Raw genomic sequence first — 19,686 nt, 5'->3', positions numbered from 1 at the left:
CTAGATGAAAAAGTTGTACCTCCTGGTCACCCGTTTTAAAGGGAGAGTATTCGGTGTTTTCAATTAAGTTACCGTTCTGTGTTCACATACAGCACAACTTAGATGACAAGTGTGGCGCCGGTCTCAACAAGACTCTGATGAGGAAGAGCGCAGAGAATCCTGGTCTCCTTGAGTGTAATATCGATGTGTAAGTATTTACAATTTAAAGTATGAATGAATGACGAATGACTTATATAGCATACTAGCTTTTCGCCCGCGGCTTCGCCCGAGTCGAGGTCGGTTATATCGCGTTTCCAAGAGTACTCTTCAAAAATCCGGGATAAAAACTATCCTATGTTCGTTCTCAAGGTCAACTCTATCTCGGTACCGGTTTCATTAAATTCAGTTGAGTGGTTTAGACGTGAAAGCGTAACAGACAGACAGACAGAGTTACTTTCGCATTTATAATATGAGTAGTTAGGGATGTAACTTTGTCACATCATCTACTTTCAGGAACATTTTGGAACTCTGTAAAGAAGCAGCTCACTGGGAAAATCTTTGTATGGATATTCCAGTCCATGCTTTTCAGGTAATGTGAACTAACAACTTTTCCAACAATTTTTTTTGACGTCTATCGAAAACCCCCACTATGGAACTGTCTTGTAAAAATCATGTCAAAATTCCGTATCTGTAATTTAAAAAGTCCGTGGGAGAACAGATGCTTTTTTCGATGAACTTAGTACCCAAAACCTATGAGTTATCTTTACATTTAATGTTTACAGGTGTTCATGAAGAGCAAGACAGTACATTATGTTTATGAAAGTGTGTTAGCTGTAGTGAAGGGGTACAACAAGATCCTAGACTCACTGTCCGATGAGGAGCGATTACTGTTCAAACCTTTAATTTTGGTAAGTAGCTCTGGAAACATCTCGCAATAAATAAACCTTGAAAAGTTTAATTTTCCCAATTTGGAGTTAGTAATTTTGGACAGTTTTAAATCGCAGTTAGAAAAAGTCGTTTGGCAAGGTTATTTATATTTAATTAATGATTTTCTCTCTATAAAAAAAAATAGTTAAAGGTATAAAGTGTTCATAGGACTAAGAGGGTATGATGAAAAACCCTTATAGTTAAACAAATAAAAAAAGCAAAATATAAAAAAGTTCATAATCTCAATTTATTCTAATATCACATGAGTCTTTTACATAATTATTATAGTAGCAATATCACCATCAACAAAATTAATCAAATAAATACAACAACACACAAAATGAACAAATATTATTATTTGACGACCTCCGTGGTCGAGTGGCGTACGCACCGGTTTCAAGGTGTCGCTAGCTCTGAGGTCCCGGGTTCGATCCCCGGTCGGGTCAATGTAAAAATTCACATTCTACATTGTCTCGGGTCTGGGTGTTTGTGGTACCTTCGTTGTATCTGAATTCCATAACACAAGTGCTTTAGCAACTTACTTTGGGTCAGAACAATGTATGTGATGTTGTCCGCATTTATTTATTTATTTATTTATTAACTGACATAATAATTATTATAAATACGTAACAAATTAAAACTATTCATTAAACAATAAGCAGGTGAGATATATCAATATTAGAATCCTGGTTTTTGATTGACTTACTACGAGAGTTTATTTAATTATCTTTTCTATCTATGGCAAGTCGTATGATTGGTAACCAGACAGAATCATGTTAAGAAGATTAAAAAACGGAATAATTTTATTAGCCCAACAGAATTCTCCGGTATTATTGGTAATGAGACCAACTAACCATTATATAAATAGTAATACCAAAATCTTATTTCATCTTAAGCTTTCACTATTCACTGCAAACACGTATCTAAATGTTCATTCATATCACTTAGCTCAACCATTTCCATACAGCATGGGCAAGGAGTTTTTGTTCCCGTCGCGTTTAATATTTGCGACTCATCGAAAATGTCATCATCATCGTCTATTACTATAGTAGTGTTGTTAGAGTAGCTGGTGCTGGGTCCTTCAGAAATTATGTCATTGTTGTCAAAGAAGACCAGGCATTCGTCAAGATGCTGCTCAACTGGCTTGTCGAATTTCTTTCCACAACACGGACAGGTCTGCCCAAACGCTTCAGCTTCTCCACTCGTTCTTGGTTCTGATTTTATTTCAACTATAGGTGTTGTTTCATCTTCCCTTTTATTTATATGTAGTAAACTATCACCTCTACTTTCAGTAATAAAACTTACAGTATTTCTTCTCTTAAGTGGCTTGTTGTCTCTATTGGAGCTTTGCTTTCTATTTTGATCATTTATTTTATCAACTAAAGCTTCAATTAAATTTTTGTCTTCAGACGTCCAAGACTGTGGTGGTTCAGATTTTCTAGATTCTATCTTCTCATTTTTAATATTATCACTATTCTCATCATTTAAATTTGTCAAATCTATATTATTATTTATTTTGTTAGGATTCCCTTTAAATGCTGGCATTTTTGCTAAATCACCAATTAATCGTACATTTGATTCAATTACAATACTTTGAGTAGATTTTATATCCTGGACATTCTCTGAACTATCATTACACAATTGTTCAATGACATCTTTATTTAAACATTCATCTATATGGCTATTAATTTCATCACTGTTAAATTTGCCATGACATATAGGACAATCTACAATTTGTACTTTGACTGCTATTAATTTTGAAGTATTTTCTGCTTTTGTCAACTCATAATCATCCCCATACAGGTCTTTCAATATAGTTGTGGCATTAAAGTAGTCAGAAATTTTCTTCATTTTGGTGGGAGGAGACTTTACATCTGATGCATCAGCCTTATGTTTTTTGGGGTTGCAAGCTCCAAGTTTAGCACTAGGAGAATTTATCCCAAGCTTTTTAAGTGGCTTATTTGTTGTTGGACTAGTTTCAACTTTTATAACAGGTCCTGGATTAATAACCGGTATTTGCTTCTTAGCCCATATGTTCCTTACAGTTTCAAGGTCTTTGTTGGGAGGTGCTGAAGGGACACCTTGTATTTTCTTTGTTGCCCAAACATTTCTCACAGTGTTAACAACATCAGAAGGTTTACTTGTATTGCTTGCAGTACCAATGGTGTTTCCACTTTTAATGACTGATGGTATTATAGGTTGGCTTGGCTTTGAGAATGGTTTAGGTACTGTAGGATTGAAAACAGCTCCTTTTTTACTAACTACAATGGTGCTTGCATTATTTTTCCTACCTTTAATTATTGGTTTATTAACATCAGAATTGGCATCTTTGAGTACCGGTTTACCAGGCTTATTGATTGGCACATTATTATAATTAGTAATATATTTTGTAATGTCTTGATTAGATTTTTCAACTTCTTTCTTTGCTTTAGATTTTTGTTTCTTTTCAGGCTCTTTTATTTTAATGAAAGTCCCTCCACACTTATTTTTATGACTTTGCCACCAACAGTCGGTAGGACCTGGGGCTCTGTTTGCTGAACGTCTAACTATACCAAAATGGGGCCTTAGGCTCTGACAGGGGCCATTGCATCTCCACCAATGAGTTTGATAAAGCTTCACCTGTAAATAAAATATGTATCCACCCTTAAAATTATATATAAAGAAATAATATTGTTATGGGCACTCGGTGTAACATTAGCTAAACCAAGCATAAACTACTTTAAATAGTAAAGCTTTATAGAACCTAAGGGGAAAGAATATGCATTGTTTTCCATAACACTTGCTTTTTGTCAGTAGCACAACTTTTTAAGTACAGAGAGATAATTAAGTAATGAACCTTACCTCATCATGAAATGTGTGGTAAATACTTATGTTAAGACCTGCAGAGTGATTGATCCTGTGCATGTGGGCCTGAAAGTTGGGGCCGTGGCCGTCTCGGTCCTGGTCTCTGTTTGTCACAAAGAGAAATGCATGTATCATCTCATGCAGCAGGGTTTCAATTAGATCCTTACGTGGCCGGAGCTTTAGTAACGGTTCACTTAAAGCTATATCACATAGACCATTTCCACCTTCATACCTAGAATAAAATAATTAAATATTATAGGAATGTGTTCAAATCAGTGGCTTAAGGTGACATTTTGTACGCGATGTTTATAAGGGCCTAGGAGAATATTTTCTAAAAAAATTACTTACGAACATATACCGGCACATGAATACATTCTTTTACTCCATCTTACAACCGCTCTGCTACTTAACTTAGTCCAAAAAAATAACTTATCAAAACTTATAAACAACGCATGAACATTCGGTGTAGGGTCGATGAACTCTAATTCGGGATCACCGAGATTCATCTTTATTAAAAATTATATCATTAAAGCGTTATTATTGTATCATTAAAATCATATCGATAAAATGAATCGCTATAACAACAGCCTTTTCAAGTCTTTGTTGACAAAATTTTATTTGAATTTGACATTCAGGTGATTCAGCCTGGTTGACTGGTGGTAGTTTTGACATAAACCATGACAACTGACAATTCACAAAATGTTTAGGAATAAGTATATCAAATAGTACGGGATTTTGATTAAAAAAAAACGATATGAAGTATTCATATAAAACAAGGACTGTTAAATGTCTTAAAATAGTTGGCTGGAAGATTAATGTTTAGGAGGAGAATAATAAAGCTAAAGAAAAGGGCTTACATAATTTAAAAAAATCTACTAAACGGTAATTTTATTTTTAGGCCTGTGAAAAAAAAGTGCAACCAGGTATCACGAAATTAACTTGGACCTCTACAATGTCAGATGCATATATTGCAGACTGTGTTATGCAAATTGGTGAAGTATGTGATGTTTCTTTCCTACACATTTCCATTTTCCATTCAATTCTTATAAAAATATTAATTTATTACTATATTTGCAGCTTCAAGATTTTTTGACAACGTATAAAAACTGCAATATTAATTTGGTAAAAATCATGGAAAAAATTTGCGATACTCCATTTATCGAATTTGATATTTATAATGTTTTCGATATCCAAGTACTGCGAGCAAAAATAAGAAAAATGGAAAGTACAGCTATGGATGCTGTATTAGATATGTATAAAGTAATAGTAATTTACCTTGTAATTGTATACGAAGGATTTGAGGCTTATATAACACAGGTAAGAATAATATTCCTAATTAAATTAATGAATTATCTTGTATTATAAGGTTTACATTGATCATAAGATGATTTTGTAATGCGACCATCACCCTTTTTTTACTTTAAAAGATGGCAGAGCATTGGATAAAATATGTTAGAAGATTTGATCGACTTTTGGAAGATGCTCTTAGGCTGGGAGTCAAATCCACGATGCAAAACATGTACAAATGCGTTCATGGAGACGGTGAGACCAAAGACACAATCATTGCAAGAGATCTGTTGAACATTACTTTAATTATTTTTTAATTCCGTAGGAACTATGGCTCCTTCGCCACTGATAAAAATGAATTTATACCTCACTGGCAAAGAAATAACTTACATACCTACAAAAGACCATATCAAGGAAACATTTACGACAGTTTTGGATGAAGTCGTTCACATTCTGAGTACAGTTCCACGACTTTATGAAAAGTTTGCTTTACCAGCGGGTGGTCTGAAAAAATTCTACGAAGTTATACAAGCTGATCAAGACTGCAATAAGCTCCAAGCGTTAATCGGCGACGGTACAGTCATTCAATTGCTTAAAAAAAATGTTTACAGTTTACTTTAAGCTCACGCTATTTTTACGTAATTGTTGCACTGTTATCTATTAACTGTAATTAATAATTGTTACCTACAAACATAAATTTTACATTTTAGAAGTCGAATATAATATAAATCTTGTAAATGAGCACCTTACAATGTGGGAACCTTATTCGCACATCTGGAAAGTAGATAAAGAGGAATTTTTAACACATTACCGCGATGAAAAATGTTCTGCTGCAGCGTTTGATAACCTGATTATAAATTATAGCAATCTCGCTAATTCCGTACAGATACAAGAGACTATTAACCAGGTATGAAATTGCAATATGCCAAGTTGTTCTTTGTTATTAAATTGAGTTAAAACGTTTTTTTTTGTCACAGATCCATTTTATTACTCTTAACTCAAGCGAGTTAAAAAAGTCTATTATAGCCCATTGCATTGTTTGGCAAACAAAGTTAGGAGAGCTGCTCAGAATGATTACAGAAAATGATATTGATGTCGTCTATAACTATGTTGAAAAAAGCAGCGAGGAAGCAATGAAAGTGCCAATGGACTTAAAAGAGCTCCAAATAGCAATAGAGACTTACGATCGTTTGTTAATGGAAATACAGACAGTCGAGAAGACCTTTCCTCCTATAACAGATCAAATGACAACATTAGGTAATCTTGTCACTAGTTCAATAAATAGTACAAACCAATTTTATGCTAACAAGAAGAGTCCAATTTATTTTGTTGAAGTAAATAATAATAATAATGTTCGTGTCTATAAATACTAATTATCTTATTATAGCGAAGTTTGAAGTTGAATTAAGCAATGATATGGTAACGCGGCATGAAAATATACCAGTTCTCTGGGCAGAATATTTATCAGTCTTAGAAGAAGCTAAGAAAGCTCTTGAAATGAATAAAGACAAATTCAAAAACGGATTACTGGATCAAGCTGAAGTAAGTTTAATAATAAGTATTAAAATCGAAATCCATCACAAACTTAAAAAGACTTCTTTCATTTGTTGTTAGTTTACTACTTCAGTTTCACATTCCACACTATTTTCCTCTCAGGTATTTAAAGAAGCCGCTAAAGAATTTTGCGAAGATTTTTATAAAACTGCTCCCGTTACTTCTGATATATCTGGCAAAGACGCTCTGGCTCAGTTAAAAGCTTTCAGAGAACAACTTAACGCATTGCGAGCTCAAGAGCAACAAATACGCGATGGCCTTGCAGTGTTTAACTTAACGTAAAGCCAATAATGTCTCAGTAATTTAGTCATTAGCTATCATGATATACATTATCATAATCTTTTAATGCAATCTTTGAAAACTATCGTATTATATTTTTACATTTAGTCGCATCATCAGTATTTCATTTTATAATACTGGCGTTCGACTATTACTGCCGTAATGTATGCTTGATATTTTATTTACACAAAAAAGACGCAGTTATATCCGCAGGTATACCGAATTTATTTACCTGTATACTATTGCCCCGAAATAAGATACCTTTGCATAGTAATAATTATTACCTACATATAATACCAGATTAATTGGTAAAAATAATACATTTGTCTGACGAATCATGGTAGATCGCAAATGAAATTGTTGTAGTCATGGTTTACTTCATACTGCTCACTTTTCAGTTAGTTATAATCATAAGTAGTTGATATTCCAGTACTCCAGTGAATCTGGATCTTCTGAAGATGGAGAAGGAGCTGGAGAAATTGGAGGAGGTTTGGGGCTTGGTGAACCAATGGGAGGAGTCCTGGGAGAAATATAAGACCCAAACTTTCTGGGAAATGGAGACAGACGAAATGGAAGAAAATATAATGAGTTTGTTTAGGTAGACATTTGAGAACATACATGTAAATCGGAAGAAGTTACTTGCAATGCAATTTTCATAATATCATTTATCACATTTTTAGAAATTTCAACCGTCTTGCACGCCAGCTTAAGGATAAAAATTGGGAAATTATCGAGACAACAAGGATTAAAGTCGACGCGTTTAGACGAACTCTTCCACTTATCGGTGATTTAAAGAACCCCTGCATGAGAGAACGGCACTGGGATAGAATAAAAACACTTATGGGAGTGTAAGTAGCATACACATCATTATTTTAATAATAATGCAAATTATCAGAAGAGAATAAATATTTAGTTAATTAATTCATTAGTAGTGTTAATATTTCTAACTCCCCAAGACACCCATTTCCTTAAAAACATTATTCAAACAGCGATTTCGACCAAAATTCTGAAGATTTTAAGCTGGAACTTATTATGAGGCTCAATTTCCAAGCTTACGCAGAAGAAATAGCTGAAATATCCAACGCTGCAACCATGGAATTGAACATAGAAAATGGACTTAAAGCTATAAGAGAGGTGTGGAAGAATACAACGTTTGAGATGTCACATCATAAGGGTGACATTTATAGGATTAAGAATGTTGAAGATGTTATGCAGGTTTGTTTTGCTATGTCAAAAATACCGACGCTAAATTCTGCCCAATAATTAATCGACAATAGATTAGTTTTTTTGTTTAATCCAGACTAAAGCTTATCATTCTATGCCGCATAGTTTCTTGAAGATCACCAAGTGCAGCTATCGTCAATGAAGTCCACGAAATATGTTGAGCCGTTTATAAAAGAAGTAGATTACTGGGAAAAGTCGTTAGGTTATGTTGCAGAATGTATCGAAGTAAGAACATTTCTAAATAAAATAATTTATCTGATAATTTTAAAGTTTGGTTTTCTGATCATGATTTTTATTTACTAGATTTCCTTACAAGTCCAACGTCGTTACCTTTACCTTGAAAGTATTTTTAGCGGTGAAGATATCAGAAAGCAATTACCGAATGAAGTTCTTATTTTTGACGATTTGACAGCCGATTGGACAGAAATTACAGCCAAGTAAGTTCCCTAAACGAATATTGAGGCTACAGCTTCTGACAAGTTAGTAGCGTCCATATTGCATACAGCTTGGTACAGTGGTCCATTTCAGTTACTAATGTTATTTCTTATAAAACAGTATGTATGCTGGCAAAAATGCAATAGAAGCATGTATATACAAGCCAGCACCTTACCTATTCAATAAACTGAACCAAATGGTTGATAATTTGGATGGCATTCTTCGAGCTCTTGAGAAGTATCTCGAGACGAAACGGCAGATATTCCCAAGATTTTACTTTATTTCCAATGATGATCTGCTTGAGATTCTTGGTAATTCAAAGAAGCCTTCACTGATCCAAGTTCATTTGAAAAAGCTCTTCGATAACGTCAACAGAATCAGGATTGATAAGGTAAAGTCGTACGTTAAAATTTAGATTTAGTAGAATTTCCTCAACTCATGGCAACATTTTAATTTCGACAAGTTTGAAACATAAGCTTATTTAGTCTGTGGTAATACAACTGGCTGACATTAAGTAAACAAAGACATACTGTCAAAAATAAAAATAAAATCGCGTAAAATTGTTAACTATAAAAAAATTGATTAATTTGAAGTTTTGCAAAAGATAGTTTTTTGTCTAATTTATTTGAATTGTTGGAAACATAATGGAAGATATACTGAAAAAATGTCATTTCGTACCCATGTCTACTATGGTAAATATCAAGCATTTTACTATGTTTTCTTGTAAAGTTTAGTAACATTAAACAAAGATAGCGAAATAATCACGTACAACATATACGATTTTATGCAGAACAAGATAACTCATTATTAACCTTAACTTGTTTGAGTCTCATGCTTAAAGGTTATATTATTTGGTAAACAAATATTATTAACTAATTTTACTTAATTTATATCATCTATCACTCAATGTATCTTATTTTGTAGTACAATTTTTATTTAACATAGCTTATTTAGCGACTACTCATATTTACCACTCATTTAAATACAATTTTTTTACAGAAAAAAGTTATAGACTTGATGGAGGCTCCACAAGTCACGGATCCAATCAAATTATTTTGTAAGAGAAACCTCCTCAAAGTACAACAGAATAGAATGAATGTGAAATACCAAGACAGTGATATAAAGTCCTTTAAGTCTGTGTACAGGATAGCTTGCTGTAAAGCCATATACTCACACAACTGGAACAAGTTGCTGTACCTGTTAAAGAAGTGTCCGCCGTGGGTACATAACTTTAAAGATGTTAATGAGGCCGCCTTGTATGTGAGAGTAAGTTTTGTTAGGTACAACTGAACATTATTGTATACTCAATTTTTGTTGGTACTTGAAACAGGTAGTACTGGTGCTTTTAGTCTAAAAACCCAGTTTAAAAATAGTTTGCAACTTGAAAAATGTAAAGGAGCAATAAAGCCCAATATCCCATATCAAAATTATCACTAAAATGAAAACCAGTATTTTGTTTGTTTTAATGTGTTTGTATAAAAAGACACTGTCTGTCTAATTGCCTATTACACAATATAAGATTGTGTAATTTTTTTAAGTACCTTAAACAAATGTATTAAAGCATAGCATAATTTATTTCTTGATTTAATTTCTTATTTTTTTCATTTCTGAAATTGTTAATGTGAGGTCTTTCATTTGTCAAGAACCTTTATAAAATATGGCATCAGTCTGTAATCAAATCAATAAAATTTTATTTTTCCAGGCCCTAGTAATTCTACTAATGTATCATCCCAGTTCTCAAGCTCAAGGCTTATTGAATGACTACCTACATTTAGTATGGTCTTGCCGTGATGATGAAACCAAGAAGGCAGTGCTGAAGATCATGCTGACTTTACCAGAAAAAATACATGGTCCTACATATGGGAAATATTTTGATGCTAGTAAAGCGTAAAAACATAGATTGGTGAGGAAAAAAGACAATGGCAATAAAAAGAGGCCGTCCCACCTTTGGGACAAGGCTCTATGAATAATGATGGTGTAAGCGGCACTTTCAATTTGTTGGACTAAGCACTGCAAGGAAATATCATTCTTGTATATTTGTAGTAGAGTAATGGTTGTATTTATGGAGGTTATTATTAAAAAGCATTTTGATTAAATATTGTTTTATTCATATCAAGTAACTTAGCTGTCTTCTGATACTGTGGTAGACTAGTTGCGCAACGTCACGAGTAAATAAATTGCTTGATTACTTAATTTTACTATGAAGACTACTATTCTTTGAATATGTTTTATACCTTACTTAATTTGAAATCGCTGTTTATACTTAGTATATTTTAAAATTTTATGTCACTTAACTCAGTCAAACTCAACCCTATCAACACCATGAACGGGTCGAGGTCCATATGGAACAATAGTTGCAAAATTAAAATTTTAATAGCTATAAAAAAATCGGTTTCAACTTTGGCCAGTAACTTAATCCTGGTGAACCACAGGTTGAATATGACTGACATTGGCTGATGTGACGTATGGACTTGGCAATAATATCCATTTATCTCTACTCAAGCAATATTTTACAGAACCCCCTAGGTCTGCCCGTAGCCAAAGCTATGACGTCTGAAGATGGGGAGTGTATTGAGTGGAAGTATAACTTGGTGTTGGACGGGCCTGCAGAGTCCTGGCTGCTTGGGCTGGAGCACACCATGAGGGTAGTGCTCAGAGATGTAAGAAACTCTTACTGGTATATTAACCTTCTATATTAGGAAAGGTCGACTAAGAAAGGAGGAGGAATTTAATTCGCATGTAAAAAAGCGATAAGGTAGACGGTAGTGGCAGTCTTAATTTTTTTGCTTGGGAAAATCAACCCTGTTGTACTATGATGCAAAAACGATGATGGACCTCTTTCTTGGCCGAGCGTAGCAGAGGACTGACACTTAACATATTTGTTGGAGTTCTAAATGCTTAATGTCGGTTCTAAGCCAACTGGTGTGCTTGCAATGATAGAACCAGTCTTACCATACTAATATCATTGATGTTAACAAGGAATTTAGTGTCTTACTTGAAATAAGAAGCCAAAGATATCATAGCCTGGAAAAAAAACCTTCAGAAGTCTAAAAACTTATTGTTTCACCACAAAAAAAAATATTTTTACCACGTGCACCCTTCTTCCAGCAATTAATATTGACACGAGCTGCTTTAAGAAAGTGTCGATATCAGAGGGAGCAATGGATCAATGATTGGCCTGGTCAACTAGGAATAACATCCAGCAAGGTTAGATACAACATGTAGCACGCAGTAGAACTTGTATTCGTTGGTTTATTTTCTACTTGTAGTTATTTGTGTTTTTGTTGATTCCTCTCAGTGGCCTAGTGTTTTTCCAATTTTATAGTAATTCTGTTCTATTGGAGTAATTTGATCCGCAAAAAAATCTAGATACAATGGACATCGGACTGCACTCGCACCCTCTGTCGCTGCGAGATTATGCAGGAAAAGAAACCGTTGAAGAAACTGCGCAAGAAACAGAACCTGATCCTCACGACCCTTCAGATGATGTCCAGGAAAGAGATCTCGAAGATTCTACGCTGTAAAGTCAATGCGCTGTGTGTCATCGAGATACATTCGAGAGACACTGTCGATAGAATGTATAAAATGGGTACGATTTATTCTGATGTGTAGTATGGTAGTAAGTTGTGAAGCTGTGAAGCTGTGAAGCTGTGAAGCTGTGAAGGCCAAGTTATTTTCATTCAGTGAAAAAATTATCGAGCTTTTAGATGCATAGTGTCAATAATGTGGGCTTCTAGCGTGGTTTCATTTGTTTTATTTCATCGGGAGTGCTGGGCCTCTGGTCATAGTGGGCCCCTAGGCACTGGCCTAAAGTGCTAAACATAGTTTCTTAATCAGTAATCCTGTAAAGGTCGCAAACAGTTTTAGTTACGAAGGTCAGAAGGTAGTGGGGTCAAAGGTCCTCCAAAACTTCGTATCGACCTCTGTTTCAGTACCTGCATGTATTAACTGAAAATACAGTGATGGAAGTTTTGATGACATTTTACGAATAATCTGTAGTCTGTACCTAGTTATTTTGAGAAGTGAGAGCGTGCTTAGAATTTACGCTGCTTAGAGGTAAAATAAAGGTGAATAGTAGCTACTCAATAATCAAATACTTTATTGCAGTAGCCAAAGTCTTCTCTTAAAACTACTTTTAGCAAACACAGCCAATGCTTTTATCTACAGTCTTGCAAAGTAGACACCTACTCTATGGGTCTTGCTATGATATCTTAAGTTAATCATGCCAGACTTCTTTACCAACATTCCATACGACATATAGGTTGCATGAACGTAACGGCATTCGAGTGGTTCTCCCAGCTCAAGTTCTACTGGGACCGAGAGCGCGAGGACTGTTACATCAAACAGACGAACACCAACTCTATCTACACGTACGAGTACATCGGGAACTCGGGGAGACTCGTCATCACACCACTTACTGACAGGTAAATAGGAAATCCAGGAAGGAGCGAGAAGGTTATGAGTTTACTATGTGCTCTGAAACTTAGTTGTAACTTAGTAAATTTGAGATGTCAGTTTACATAGTGGCAAAAACATCTGCTCGGAAGCCTATAGTAGCCTGTGCTACAAGCAATGATCTTAAAGATATTTTTGGTGGGAGAAAGTAAGTATAATGACGTCTTTGTTAGTCTTATCCGAAGACTTCTGTTTATCGAGACTTCACGAAGGGGCGAACTTAGGGTTAGGCAAATTCTTCAGAACAAGCAACCGAAAAATCAAATCAAAATTTACGTAGAATCTATATTATCTTTTAGGAATAATCCGGTAGAAATCTATCCAGCAGACACCTAAAAGAAAACAAAATTGATAGGTATTGCTATTTTCCAGATGCTACATAACCCTTACGACTGCACTGCACCTGTTCCGCGGCGGCAGTCCGCAGGGCCCGGCCGGCACGGGCAAAACCGAGACCGTGAAGGATCTCGGCCGGGCGCTCGCCAGATGGGTGGTCGTCACCAACTGTTCTGACGGACTCGATTACAAGTCCATGGCTAAGTGTTTCTCGGGTATACACTTTAAATAATCATACTATAATTAAAGTGTTGAAGTATTTTCGTTCATTAGCTATCTAAATTCGATGAGCATCGAAGACTTGAGTTGTCACCTGAAAATGGGTTTGACTGTAGAAGTTCATGTCTGGTAGCTTGGTGTCATAAATCTATAAGATACATTGAATTTATTAACAACAACCCACGCGTTTATTGAGCTTATTTTCTACCTCGTTAACTAAAAAGTATTGTTATTCAGTTTGAAAACCGCGTGTAAGGCAGAGTAGTAAACATGAACAAACCTACTGTTTGATGGCGACAGTGTACGGCGTCTCTCTGCCACAACTGCAATGTTATAAAAACAGTTTTTAAAGGGTACATAGTAAGGGTACATCATACGTTATGCTTTCAATCAGGTATTGCTCAAAGCGGCTGCTGGGGTTGCTTCGACGAGTTTAACCGCATCAACATCGAGGTACTGTCCGTGGTCGCGCAGCAGATCCTCGCGGTGCTGCTGGCTCTCTCGCTGTTCCAGAAGCGGTTCATGTTCGAAGGCTGCGAGATCAAACTGGATGCCAACTGCGGGATATTCATCACCATGAATCCTGGGTCTGTGAACATTTGTCTTGTCTCGTAATTTAAGAAACTAGTTATTGTAAAGTACAAGTGATGGTAAGTTTAAAAAGAAGTTGCTCTTTAACTTCTTTGAACAACCAACTTGTGCATGTTTAAATCAAGTAACAAGCCTAAGAAGTAGTTTTAATGAATTGTAACAGTTAGTTTAAAAAGTCCTAAATAAACCTTTATTGTTCCTTCAGATTTCTAGAATAAAAAACTGGTTAAAGGGAGGTTTCTGTCCATTAATGTGCAAATAATATTGACGTCTATAATATGCGTTTTGTCTACTACAACAGTTATGCGGGCAGAACCGAGTTGCCAGATAATTTGAAATCCATGTTCCGTCCGATCGCCATGTGTGTACCGGATTCCCTCATCATTGCAGAGAATACACTCTTCTCTGATGGATTCACCGCATATAAAGTTAATGCCAAAAAGGTAATATTCCTTTCTGTTTACCACTTTTTTTTTGTTAGTCGTCACTGTCCCACTCTAGGACAAAGGTCTTCCTACGATTTTTCCAGTCCGATAGTCCGATCTATTGCTTTTTCCATCCATTTTTTTGTGGTATGTATCCAGATCAGGGCCATCTCATTACTTTTACATAATGTATTTTCTACTTTGTTTGCCTGTTAAGATCTTTTAGCTTAGCGATATAAATCAGTTTATTTGCAGGTGTTCACCTTATACCAGCTGGCTATGCAGCAACTGTCCAGACAGGCCCATTACGACTTCGGTCTGCGATCCATGGTCGCCCTGCTCCGGTATGCTGGTATCAAGAGGAGGGCTTACCCTAATCTACCTGAACAAGAGGTAACTGACTTAACGAAGTGAAACATTTTTTCAATTCTCTGGATAAAGCTGCTTTAATTGAGTAGATATTATTATGTAAACGTATATTAATTATACTTATAATATTACAAAGCTGAAATGTTTGTTCGTTTGCTTGAACGCTCTAAATTAGAAACCTATCTTTCTGTGAATAAACCCGTTGTCATCACATCTCAGCTAGTACTTACAATATAACTGCATACTCGTCCATATAAAAAAATGACACTCTTTCTTTTCGTCTTTGCAACTATCCAGTGCAATAAACTAGAATTTAGAAGACAATATTTCTTGAATACCAACATTGTCTTTCAGATGGTAATCCTTGCGATGCGAGACATGAACGTAGCCCGGTTAACGGCCAAAGACGTGCCGCTGTTCGACGGTATCATGCAGGATATCTTCCCCGACGTGGAGATCCCAACGTTGGACTACGAGATGCTGGAGACGGCCATCACCGCGGAGATGAGGGCCGCTGGGCTGCAGCCCGTGAAGGCGGCCCTGCATAAAGTTATACAGACGTATGAGACCAAGGTTAGCCATTGTTTTGTATGTTCCCATTAAGTTAATAAATGTTTTCGGAAAATATTTATGATTTTAGATTAATTTGACTTTCGTTTTGCTCCTGTATGATTGGCATTCGAGTCATAATTTGTTTTAAGATGCTTTTATTTTAGAGGAAATATTTTTGGATTATTGCCATTGACACTTCATGGTAAACCAGTAGCCAGCACGTCACTATTAAGTTTCTTACTTAATGATGTACCAAAAAGTGTAACCTATTTCCGTACCACACTGGTGCTGTGTTCTCTTATTTAAATATCCATTATTTAATATTATAAGTTCCTATTCACTCGATCAGAATTCACGTCACTCAAGTATTCTCCTTGGCGACACGAATACCGCTAAGTCGGTATCATGGAAGATGTTAGCAGCCACCCTCACACGACTCCACCGGGAGAAAGTCCCGGGATTCGAGGTGGTCCACCCCTTCCCGATCAACCCAAAAGCTCTGACCCTGGGAGAGCTGTACGGGGAGTATAACCTGGCTACCGGTGAATGGAAGGATGGAGTCCTGTCTTCTATCATGAGGACTACCTGTCAAGGTAGGAAAATATTTCAAGATAATTTATCTAAATAGGTACAGCATTTCACCTAAACGTCAGTTAAAGCTTCGTCCAAGGATAAACGTGGATAAAGTTCGAGTCTTTTCCTACGGTTGAATATTGATGACTCTGAAATAATTATTTTGGTGACCCGGAGTACTTACAAAAATTACAGTAACTCATGAAAAAAATTAGTTAGGTTTATTTTTTTTTCTGTACCCTTTTGTTGATTGTTCTAATGCAAGACGAACCCCGTTCTTATCTTAAGATGAGTCTCCCGACATGAAGTGGATAATATTTGACGGTCCTGTGGACGCCATTTGGATCGAGAACCTGAACTCTGTGATGGATGACAACAAACTGCTGACGTTGGTCAACAGTGAGAGGATTTCTATGCCAGCGCAGGTATTTACGTCACATAGTAATGAAGCAACCGTCGTTCGTAGCCTTATGAAATACTAAATTTAACGTATTTATAAGTTTAGTAATGTTTTTATAATAATAGATTAGAGAGAGGGGAGATAGAGATAATAAATATTTGAAAGATACTTAGGCTAGCGGGGTGCTAAATCTTAAAGATCTAAAGATTTTAAAGTCCTTAACTGGTTCCCTTTAATTTAGACCCCTAAGCTTAAAGAAGAGCTCTCAGAGGTTTAAACGCAAAACTCGATATAGCTAATATCAGAATATCACTATCCAAATACATTCTTACTACTAATAGTCTTATACAGAATTGTAACTATTGTATCAAATTTTATTCAGGTCACTCTGCTGATTGAGACCTTGGACTTGGCAGTGGCATCGCCAGCCACGGTCTCCCGTAACGGTATGGTATACAACGACTACAAGGATTGGGGCTGGTGGCCCTTCGTCAACTCTTGGCTAGACACCGTCGACGATCCTGACTATAGAGAGATGGTGAGTAAATTTCTTTAGAAGGAAGAACGATAGTCTTTTTATGATGTGAGGAATCCAAGATTAAAATAGTGTTCAAAGGTTTAACTTTCTGCACATTGATAGGCAAAGATTTGAGTGTTTTAATATTCAAATAGTATGATAAAAAAGTCGATAGGCCCTCGAACTTTTTTATAATACTATTTGATATGTTGCGGATTTGGTATTTCGGAGCGGTGTCAGTGCGATATTTTACTGAGAAAAAACTGGAAACGTGGAACAGGAAATAGTCGCGCCGGACTTGACCTACCGAAACAAGGGTGCGTTTGCTACTTGGGAACAACTATTTACAAAGATACTGCGAAATCTTTGCATTGCATCGCCGCTACGCATTAGTTACTTTCTTTGTGATCAAAGTTTACATAAGTTGTAATTCTTGAAAGATTCAGTTCAGTTGTAAGACGTCCGCTAGCTAAATTTTTGCTCTGTATAAAAAAGGCTGCATCGTATTTACGATTTACAAAACGAGAGATAGAATTAGGTCCGTAACGCATAGTAAGTGCGGTCCCCGTTGCGCAGCTGCGGCGCCACTTCATGTCGATCCTGACGCCGGTGCTGGAGCTGAAGCGGCTGCAGCTGGCGGAGGGCCCCAGCGTGCGCGGCCAGGAGCTCACGGGCGTGCGCGCGCTGTGCCGCCTGCTGGCGCTGCGGCCCTCGCCCGCGCCGCCCGCGCCCGACGAGGAGGACAACGAGGGGCTCGCCAAGATGCGCTTCCTCTTCGCGTATGTCCCACTCACCTCGGCATTTATAACTGCAATCCACGACTATAAGATGATACTGACGCGCCCAAACGACACTTTATGTTAAACGCTTTTATTGCGCTGACTGGGGCTACTGCCGTCGCCAGCTGTTGTCGGTTCGATCGCGCGTCCACCACTCGACTATTGCAATGCGATTCTATTTATCACGAGTCTGTTTTATTCAAAGATGCTCTGCGGTTTGAATACTAGGTTTAAAGTCATCAGTAAATCCCGGATGCTTACTCGAAGAGCATTTGCACATCATACTTGCATACATCGCCTGTTTTTTCTGCATTCCGCATCCGTTTAACCAAACAGGTATCTTACATATAAGATAACGTGCCGTCAGGTGTTGTGTTCACTATAACGATAAAGGCCAAAAAAATACAACATTAAAAGTTGCAGTATTCTTAGGCTCAAGAAACTATATATTTTATTTTATCACGTGCAGGATGATATGGTCTGTCTGCGCTACCCTGGAGGACGAGCCTCGTAAGAAGCTGGACAACTGGATACGCGAGCACGAGGGGATATTCCCGCTCAAAGACACCGTGTACGACTACTACGTGGACGAGAGACTGCGCCAGTTTAAACCGTGGGAGCAGAAGCTGCCCGATAGCTGGAGATTTAATCCTGCGTTAGTGTCCTATTCAATAACACTTTGTGAAGAATGATGACTTTTGTACACTTTAAATTACCAGGGCACCATCTATAGGCCCACACCTTGTTTTTGCGCACTTACCTTACCACCTTACACCTTGGCTTTCTAGAACTACTACTACCTACTACTATTTATGAAGCTACTTCTGACTGGTAGAAATGCCTCAGGCACAAGTCCGTCATTGTTATACATTGATCATGTAAAAGAAGATTAATAAAAGGTTATTGCTAACAAATGAATCTACTTCATTATATATACTGTAGCTACCAGTGACTACACAGGAGCGGTTTTCACATGATCCTGGTCCCGACGGTGGAGTTCATCCGCGTCCAGATTATCGCGCTGAAAGTGTTGAAGGCAGGCTACGGCGTGCTCCTGGGAGGACCCACTGGGACTGGAAAGACCTACCTCATACAAGGCACGCTCATCAACCTAGACCCTACCAAGTAAGTCAGGTTACCTACTGAAATGCTGCATATCTGTAAGTTATGTCACTTTTAAATGTGAAATATGTTTTTACGTTAGCTGGAGATAAAATTTCTTAACTGGCTAAGTTGAAACAGCGAAATAAACTCAGGTGTTACTAACTCTTATTTAGGACCTGAAAATATTGTTTTCATTTCGAGTTAACAAGTGCAGTACTAACTGCTAATATAATGCCTATTTCAGAATACAACTTTGTTCTACATTCGATTTTTAATTGCAAGATTAAGAAAACTGATCTCTTTATTATTATTATTAGTTGATTAACTGTCTGCATAACCTTGCCAGTTGCCTACTGTCCCAGACTATCCCAAACTATTGCAGAAAAAACTAAACGGGTGTATTTGTATCATAGGTATAGTACTCAAGTGATCAACATGTCCGCTCAGACTACGGCAGCTAACGTTCAAGATATCATCGAGTCGAGACTCGAGAAGAGAACCAAAGGGAACTATGTGCCGGCTGGAGGTGAGTCTTCTACCCACTCTGATTAGCAAATACCAGTAAACGGGACTTCAATTGTTCTTCATCCAAATGAAACCGACTTAGTATGTGTAGGATTTCCGCAAGTCGCTCCGCAAATTTTCTTTATCAGATGATATTTGTAACAAAATTACAAATTGGTGTTAACGTTTAGGAATATTAGGGATGGAATGAGAACAGTGAATTAAATGACGATAACTTTGTAAACGAAAATCCTCTTCTCAATGTAAGTGTTGCAAGAGGACATCATGAATTCTTAAAGAGTAGCGATTCTATAAAAAAAGAAACCATTTCAT

The 19,686-nt window shown here is 36.7% G+C and overlaps 2 protein-coding genes across 2 annotated transcripts in view; one reads left to right on the top strand and one right to left on the bottom strand.

Annotated features, from left to right (window-relative positions):
- The window catches only part of LOC113497184 (dynein heavy chain 2, axonemal), a 45,902-nt gene that overhangs the window by 4,702 nt on the left and 21,514 nt on the right, over positions 1–19,686 (top strand). The window contains exons 9-43 of the mRNA XM_026876599.1: positions 93–187; positions 493–568; positions 762–887; positions 4,649–4,747; positions 4,828–5,067; positions 5,178–5,292; positions 5,363–5,611; positions 5,748–5,944; positions 6,015–6,294; positions 6,425–6,579; positions 6,694–6,869; positions 7,301–7,468; positions 7,551–7,718; positions 7,860–8,085; positions 8,200–8,319; positions 8,398–8,531; positions 8,650–8,920; positions 9,529–9,795; positions 10,232–10,303; positions 11,046–11,189; positions 11,638–11,736; positions 11,899–12,118; positions 12,791–12,953; positions 13,357–13,535; positions 13,934–14,126; positions 14,432–14,573; positions 14,811–14,948; positions 15,279–15,497; positions 15,826–16,069; positions 16,338–16,474; positions 16,832–16,987; positions 17,543–17,745; positions 18,215–18,400; positions 18,706–18,870; positions 19,263–19,375. Coding sequence (XP_026732400.1) covers positions 93–187; positions 493–568; positions 762–887; positions 4,649–4,747; positions 4,828–5,067; positions 5,178–5,292; positions 5,363–5,611; positions 5,748–5,944; positions 6,015–6,294; positions 6,425–6,579; positions 6,694–6,869; positions 7,301–7,468; positions 7,551–7,718; positions 7,860–8,085; positions 8,200–8,319; positions 8,398–8,531; positions 8,650–8,920; positions 9,529–9,795; positions 10,232–10,303; positions 11,046–11,189; positions 11,638–11,736; positions 11,899–12,118; positions 12,791–12,953; positions 13,357–13,535; positions 13,934–14,126; positions 14,432–14,573; positions 14,811–14,948; positions 15,279–15,497; positions 15,826–16,069; positions 16,338–16,474; positions 16,832–16,987; positions 17,543–17,745; positions 18,215–18,400; positions 18,706–18,870; positions 19,263–19,375 — 5,935 coding nt within the window. The remainder of the gene's footprint in view (positions 1–92; positions 188–492; positions 569–761; positions 888–4,648; positions 4,748–4,827; positions 5,068–5,177; positions 5,293–5,362; positions 5,612–5,747; positions 5,945–6,014; positions 6,295–6,424; positions 6,580–6,693; positions 6,870–7,300; positions 7,469–7,550; positions 7,719–7,859; positions 8,086–8,199; positions 8,320–8,397; positions 8,532–8,649; positions 8,921–9,528; positions 9,796–10,231; positions 10,304–11,045; positions 11,190–11,637; positions 11,737–11,898; positions 12,119–12,790; positions 12,954–13,356; positions 13,536–13,933; positions 14,127–14,431; positions 14,574–14,810; positions 14,949–15,278; positions 15,498–15,825; positions 16,070–16,337; positions 16,475–16,831; positions 16,988–17,542; positions 17,746–18,214; positions 18,401–18,705; positions 18,871–19,262; positions 19,376–19,686) is intronic.
- On the bottom strand, positions 1,502–4,507 carry LOC113497182 (sprT-like domain-containing protein Spartan). Its single transcript, XM_026876597.1, has 3 exons — positions 4,099–4,507; positions 3,748–3,982; positions 1,502–3,525 (listed from the first exon to the last, which is right to left on the bottom strand). The coding sequence occupies exons 1-3, from the start codon at positions 4,254–4,256 to the stop codon at positions 1,813–1,815; spliced, it is 2,106 nt and encodes a 701-aa protein (XP_026732398.1). The 5' UTR covers positions 4,257–4,507; the 3' UTR covers positions 1,502–1,812.

This window comes from Trichoplusia ni, chromosome 9, assembly GCF_003590095.1.
Source record: "Trichoplusia ni isolate ovarian cell line Hi5 chromosome 9, tn1, whole genome shotgun sequence".
Taxonomy (NCBI): Eukaryota; Metazoa; Arthropoda; class Insecta; order Lepidoptera; family Noctuidae; genus Trichoplusia; species Trichoplusia ni.
This window is presented reverse-complemented; position numbering and strand designations above follow the sequence as displayed.

What these genes read in the sequence shown, in the direction of transcription:
- LOC113497182 (XM_026876597.1), bottom strand. Translation starts at nt 4,256, where the DNA reads ATGAATCTCGGTGATCCCGAATTAGAGTTCATCGACCCTACACCGAAT. An exon ending in TCATGTGCCGGTATATGTTC is followed by an intron (nt 3,983 to 4,098) that starts GTAAGTAATTTT and finishes ATTTTATTCTAG; the next exon opens with GTATGAAGGTGGAAATGGTC. An exon ending in ACCACACATTTCATGATGAG is followed by an intron (nt 3,526 to 3,747) that starts GTAAGGTTCATT and finishes TTTTATTTACAG; the next exon opens with GTGAAGCTTTATCAAACTCA.